Here is a 6,775-nt window from a genome sequence, read left to right on the forward strand (position 1 = left end):
AATTGTATAAATTGTAGGCTTTTGATGAGATTTTGATTGTGATTTTATAAGGAGTGTTTTACACCAGATCAGCGAAATCAACACACACACACACACACACACACACACACACACACACATATACGAAGGCGAAGATCAGCCTTCCTTTATAATTCATGTCACAGCTAAGGAACTCTGAAATTCAGAATGAGGTTGGTTTTTTTTTTATGCCTTACATTGTCGCTAATAAATGATCTGAGCCTGAGGTGAGTAGTGGAGGTCTGATGGAAATAATAATAATAATAATAATAATAATAATAATAATAATAATAATAATAATAATAACAAGACGTTTTAAAATATATATTGTGTATATATATAAATATATATATGTGTGTGTGTGTGTGTGTATATGTATGTACACACACACACGCACACACACACACATTTATTGGTGAAAAGCTAGTATAAAGATGCAAAACAAAAACAACAACAAAAACAGTTACCAAACGCAAATGAAACGCATGCAGTTTTGTTAATAAGATCTCACGACTGCAAATTTGAATAATTCCCGACATCTCCGCTCTTCACGGGGGGGAAAAAGGAAGGGGTTGCAGTTAGGGTCAGGGGCGTGGTCAATGATTTTCTTACGACTTCATTCCTATAAAATAGTATTGACTGGTAATGCATATCAAAAATAACAACTGGTCATCATATTGCAATACTTTACTTTTGTTTGTTAGGGCTAAACATAATTCAGTGAAGCACTGAAATACTAGCAGTCTGTTTTATATTCTGTTATGCTTTTAAGCCCTAGCCTCTTCTATGACCTTTGACCTCTGATTTTCCCTTTGAATTCATTCAAAGGTCTAAAGAAGCACTGATTTGCTCTTTATGAGTACACCCTTAAAGGGTTGTTTTTTTTTTTTTTTTTTTTGTGCACGTCTGTATAGCCGGCTGTTACTTACACTAGCGATACATTGCATTATTTACAGTAGACACGTGTGCCTAGAGATTTTCAGACTTTAAAAAGGGACTCACAAAAACATGGACAACATTGCAGGGCGCTGAGGGAAAAACGCCCTCTTTTCCCTTTATAGGACTCTGTATAACTCAGAGCAAATGCCATGGGTACTTAATAAGCTGTGATTGTGTAGCGTATTTCATTCAGAATTAGGCCTTATTATTATTATTATTATTATTATTATTATTATTATTATTATTATTATTATTATTATTATTATTATTTTTAACTAAATTAATTCGAGTAGCTATAATGTAGTTTATCCCGGGTTATGGTAAGCCAATCAGTTGATTTACTGCTGATGTAAATTATTTTCAATAAAATAAAATAATAATAAGTTTAATAGCTAAATAAATACGTTTAATAATTGTACTATCCCAACTTTTTTTTTTATTACATTTAAATAACGCCCAAGTAGACAGGGCAGGTTTTCTTTAAAATACGTTACGTCATTTGCATAAAAATAGTTGAAATCACCCATGTTAATGAACACGCAATCATTAATTGTCCAGAATAACACGCAAAGCTGTAATTCCTCTCACACTTTTTTTTTCCCCGAGAGAACACGCTAAATTAAATTCGGACATGAATGAATGAATAAATGAATAAATGAATAAATGAATGAATGAATGAACAGAGTTGCTTTTAATACTGAATAAGACACAGGCGTTTCGCCAGTATTATACACAGTGTTTTGACTGATGGCAGAACGCAGCATGGAGTTATTGATCTCTCTCTCTCTCTCTCTCTCTCTCTCTCTCTCTCTCTCTCTCTCTCTCTCTCTCTCTCTCTCTTTCTCTCATATGTCAGTACACACGCCCAAAAGGAGGAAAAGGGGAATGGTTCTGCACACACACACACACACACACACACACACACACACACACACTATAGGAAATAGGAAATGAAGAGGAGACCCAATATATGAAAACATTAGTGAAAAACTATATGAAAAATTTATCTCACTGTCATTCATTCACACACAGAATACACGCACGCACGCACACACACACACACGCACACGCGCACACACACTCACACAGTATCTCTCCAGCCTTCTCGAGTTCTTTTTCCTTTGATCGAAACAGTTTTGACTTTCTCACTCCAAGCTGAAACTCGACCCGAAATGTATTTTTAACTTTTTTACACTAATCGTCATTATGGACCATAACCCTAAAGAAATCCAACTATTGAATCCTGCACAGCACCCTCACACCAATAACGCCTTCACGTCTGGACACTTCATCTTTCTTTTAGATTTAAAACAAACAAACAAAACAAAACAAAACAAAAAACACCACTTGCTTTCAGTTCGTTTAGCAAACAAACAAACAAACAAACCAACAAACCAACAAAAAGATGTTAACGAGCTTAAAGACGAAGTTCAGTGCAACTTTACACATTTTCCTGCTCACATCTAAAACACCAAGCAGCTTTTTACCCGAGTAACACAGGATCGGGCTTTCAACAGCTTCGTGTTTTACATCATAACAACCCTCAATTCGCACACGTCTACTGTTTTACAAAATAAGTCGGTGATTTGTAAACGTGTCTTAAAAATATAACTAACATGTTGAAATGTGGGTTATGTGTAAAAAGTCAATCGGTGTTATCGTCCAAATAACAATAGAAGGCGTGTTTAAGGGAATAATAATAATAATAATAATAATAATAATAATAATAATAATAATAATAATAATAATCCCGTCCTGGTTGTGGACTGCAGACTGTTTTACAGTACAATAGTAGTATGGTAATTACTCAGAGGGGGGGTGCGCGTGGTGGAATTATCCATTTTTATTGCATCACCTGTCAGAATCGTCCAATCAGCGTCGACCTTGGGAGGCTTTAATTGATGAAGGTGTCTCCCAACTTGTTCACTTCCCGCTGTCAGTTTATTTGTGGCTTAAACCAGCACAGGGAACAGCAGTTGCATTTTGGGGGCTTTTATTCGCCTCTCTCTCTCTCTCTCGCTCTCTCTCTCTCTCTCTCTCTCTCTCTCTCTCTCTCTTTATCCGTTTCACCTTCCCTCTTCTCTTCATGGGGAAGGAGAGAGCTGAAGGGACTGCAGGTATATAAGAGCTGCATGCAACATCTCACATCTCCATCATGCTGCGCCTAACTGAATGGACATGCTGTTTTAAATTATTTCAGGACTATTCCTTCAATATTTTTAGATTTTTTCCCCCCCTCTATTTCAAACTTTTTTTCCTCGGTGTGGACATATTCGTGGTCCACGTTGCACTGATCAGCAGTGATGCCTTGTGATAAAGCAACTGCAGTAGCAGAGGAGCATCAAATGTTGGGATTCTTAACGACACAATAAGGAAAATGGGAGACTTGGAGTTTGGCTTCGAGGAAATGCAGGGTGTAAAGCTCGGGTATCTGGTCATTAAAGGCAAGCAAATGTTTGCCCTCTCCCAGGTCTTCACCGACCTGTTAAAAAACATCCCACGGACTACTGTGCACAAACGGATGGATCACCTGAACGTGAAAAAGCATCACTGTGATCTGGAGGAGCTGCGAAAGCTCAAAGCGATCAACTCGGTGGCTTTCCACGCAGCCAAATGCACTCTGATCTCCAGAGAGGACGTGGAGGCTCTCTATTTCTCCTGCAAAACGGAGCGCGTGCTCAAATCCAACAAAAGGAGAACGAAGACAAAAGCAGAGGAGCGCATCCGAGATGAAGAACATTCCCACGACAGCAGAAACGGCTTTTGGAAAAAGAAACTTTGGCTGAGTTTTCGCGGAGTGTCGCCGACTCTGGCTCTTCGAAACAAAGCTGTCAGGCCAGAACTCTCGTCCAATCTACCTCAAATTTACAGCAAATCCATCTACCAGAACTTTCAACCCATAACACCGACCGCATGTAGAGCCTTCAGAAACTATGAAACTGTGCAAATACCTGGAAAATGTGTGGAGTTTAATGAGAAACACTCGTTTTTCCGAAGCGGCGAGGTCGTGAAGCGAAAGCCGGCTGTGTCCGCCATTTCGGCTCCGTCTGACTCGGAGCTGCTTTACAAAAGGAAAAGGAGGTGCGAGAGACACTTCGGGAGCAGAAAACGACACTACCGGCAAGTTTTGCTCGTTCCTAAGTGCTGCAAACCCAAAGCGTGTTTGGCTAACGGGTCTTTGAGCCATTTTCACCCGGACCGTGAGCTCTACTTGGAGTCCCGGCATTTTCAGGAGAGCTGCAGCAGCGACACCGAGTGCAGCTCCGCCAACGACTCAGACTTTGGCTCAAGTTTGTCCACCAGCAGTAGCACCAGTAGCTCCACCAACTCTGGAACTACAGACGACGAGGAGGAAGAGTCCTTTTCCGGTTCTTCGGAAGAAAGCAGCGACGGAGAGAGCTCGTCTCAGTCCGATTCAAGCTCCGTGTCCAGTCGGGTTTCGGTGCAGAGCATCAGATTCAGGCGCGCGCGCTTCACAAGCCTTAATGCAAAAGCGCCTCTGGTTCTGCAGCCTACTTTCCATTACAGGTCTAATTTTCAACCCAAAAATGGAGGTGTGCATGGAAGTGCTGCAGCGTTGGATTGTGAGAAAGGGAGAAAAAAAACGACTTTGGACAGTACCGACTGGAAGCACCGACGCAGGGAATGTGATAACTGGGACTGTGGGAAAAATTTGTGCACGGTTGGGAATTGTTTCTCAGGCCTGAAAAAAGTCGTGGCTCCACAAACGGTAGACTTTTCGAACGAGCCAAAGACAGCCGAGCTTCTTCTAAGTGGAAGAAATAAATATGTAAGTTTTACATCCTGTGCAGATGGAAAGTTGTTTCCCCAACAAAGAGCTCCAGGATACCAAGCCACATTACCACACTGCGATCAGGACAAAGACACTGGCATTTCTAAGGCTACCGACAGCAATTTCTCGGAAGGTGCAAATTCCAAAAAAGATGCAAAAACAGTCAGCTGCCTCAAGCAACCGTCACCTCTCAAAACAGTCAAGACTGAGACCGAAGAATTCACCACAATCACAAACTTAGACCCTACAGGAGATACGAAACTGAACCACGTGAAAATCAAAGTGGAGGAGACTTTTGATGAGTATGAATATGCAACCCAAGAACATGCTCACCAATGCAAAGATAAATACGATGAAAATGATGCAGACGGTTTGTGTATCAGTGCTGATACTGCAGAAACGGATCGTGGTAAAGATGGCAGACAAACATATCCCCCTCCTTCCAAACAGGAACCAGGCAGCACTTTAAACACTCAAGGGGATTACAAAAACGGTGCAAGGGTCAGGAAAAGCTACCGGACTCCGGTTTGTGGGAAAAAGACAGAAAATGTAGTTAAGACAAACGCGAAGGTGGACAGGAGTCCTAGACCTACTGGAAAATGTGTGAGCAAACGAACTGGCCAGCATGCATCCTCATTGAAAACAACTTTTAACTTCATGGCGAATTTTCCATGCCCTCCCTCTCTGATCATCGGTAGTGATGGAGATTTGAGTCCTGCTTACTCTTTAACCTCTTTCAGGACTAACCAGGTGCCTCATCCTTCTCATCCGGTGTGGACATGGCAGCTCGGCACTTCTGTTATACCTCCTCACCTTAACCAGAGATTCAGGAAAACAACAACATAAGCCAATATTTGAAAGAACAAGTCTTAAGGCACTGATAATTATTATAAATGGCTTTTATTTTTATTTTTAACATTTTTTGGGGTGTGTGTGTGTGTGTGTGTGTGTGTGTGTGTGTGTGTGTGTGTGTGTGTGTGTGTGTGTGTGTGTGTGTGTGTTTAGGGCTGGTGAGCATGCAGGAGGCCTGCTCCTTCATCACATGCCACAGAAGGCTAGCATTTTTTTTTTTCACCCTGCTTTACAGAACACTGTGGATGTTTTTAATATTTTCATTAGGAATGGCAAAGAACATCTTGTGGATTTTTTACTACGACCTGTTGGAATTTCAGACTACATATGAATGCCATTTTGGAATAGACCTATACATTTGGTCAGGAAAGCTTGGCTTTGACTATTAAAATCATCTCTCTTTGCTATAGTTGCAGATCCCAAATATTTTCCTAATCGTTCCTATTAACAGGACTCTTAAACTCATTGTACTGTAGGTATCTACGTTGGACCGGGTTTACGTATTTATTCAAGGGCTGAAGCCCAGGTGGTCCAGACCCCCATCCGATGCTGCCCCGTCCCCCAACACACACATACACAACACACCACAACAATAACAGAAAGGCCCTGGACGATTGACAATCAGGAGCTGTTTGGATTTGCACGAAGTTAAGAAGAGGGGGGAAAAAACTCCAAATCGATGTGGTTATGGCATTGATAGTCTATGGTAGGAGCTGAAGCACAGATTTGACTATGCATTGTTCCAATGCTGTAATGCTCCATCCATACTAGGCTGGTTTATATATATATATATATATATATATATATATATATATATATATATATATATATAAAAGAATTCTTTAAATCTGGACAAGGTAACTTATTTGTCACATTTTAATTAAGCCAAGTAATTCATTTAATTAGGCCCATTTGGCCTAGTTATTGGGTGCTATTTTTGCTTGGTTTAGCTAAAATGAATTTTGCCCTTTTTGTGGCAAATTTGGTTTTAACAAACAGCTTTAAACAGAGTGTGGTGTTCTTTGTGTTCATGTAAACATAATAATGTGGGGGGGGGGGGGGGGGGGGGGAGCAGGAACTTAATGCGACTAGCCAACATAATTATTTATAATTATTGCTCACGATGCAAGAATTCAGATGAACTGCCTTAAGCCACTAGAGACGCTAAATCGT

The 6,775-nt window shown here is 40.6% G+C and overlaps 1 protein-coding gene across 1 annotated transcript; it reads left to right on the forward strand.

Moving 5' to 3' along the window:
* The first annotated feature begins 3,079 nt into the window (after nt 1-3,079).
* skida1 (SKI/DACH domain containing 1) lies at nt 3,080-6,373 on the forward strand. Its single transcript, XM_017453108.3, has one exon. The coding sequence runs from the start codon at nt 3,335-3,337 to the stop codon at nt 5,594-5,596; it is 2,262 nt and encodes a 753-aa protein (XP_017308597.2). The 5' UTR covers nt 3,080-3,334; the 3' UTR covers nt 5,597-6,373.
* The last annotated feature ends 402 nt before the right edge of the window (nt 6,374-6,775 follow it).

The sequence above is a fragment of the Ictalurus punctatus genome, chromosome 23, assembly GCF_001660625.3.
Source record: "Ictalurus punctatus breed USDA103 chromosome 23, Coco_2.0, whole genome shotgun sequence".
NCBI classification, from domain to species: domain Eukaryota; kingdom Metazoa; phylum Chordata; class Actinopteri; order Siluriformes; family Ictaluridae; genus Ictalurus; species Ictalurus punctatus.

Excerpts from the sequence above, each read along its gene's own strand:
- skida1 (XM_017453108.3), top strand. The coding sequence starts at position 3,335 with ATGGGAGACTTGGAGTTTGGCTTCGAGGAAATGCAGGGTGTAAAGCTC.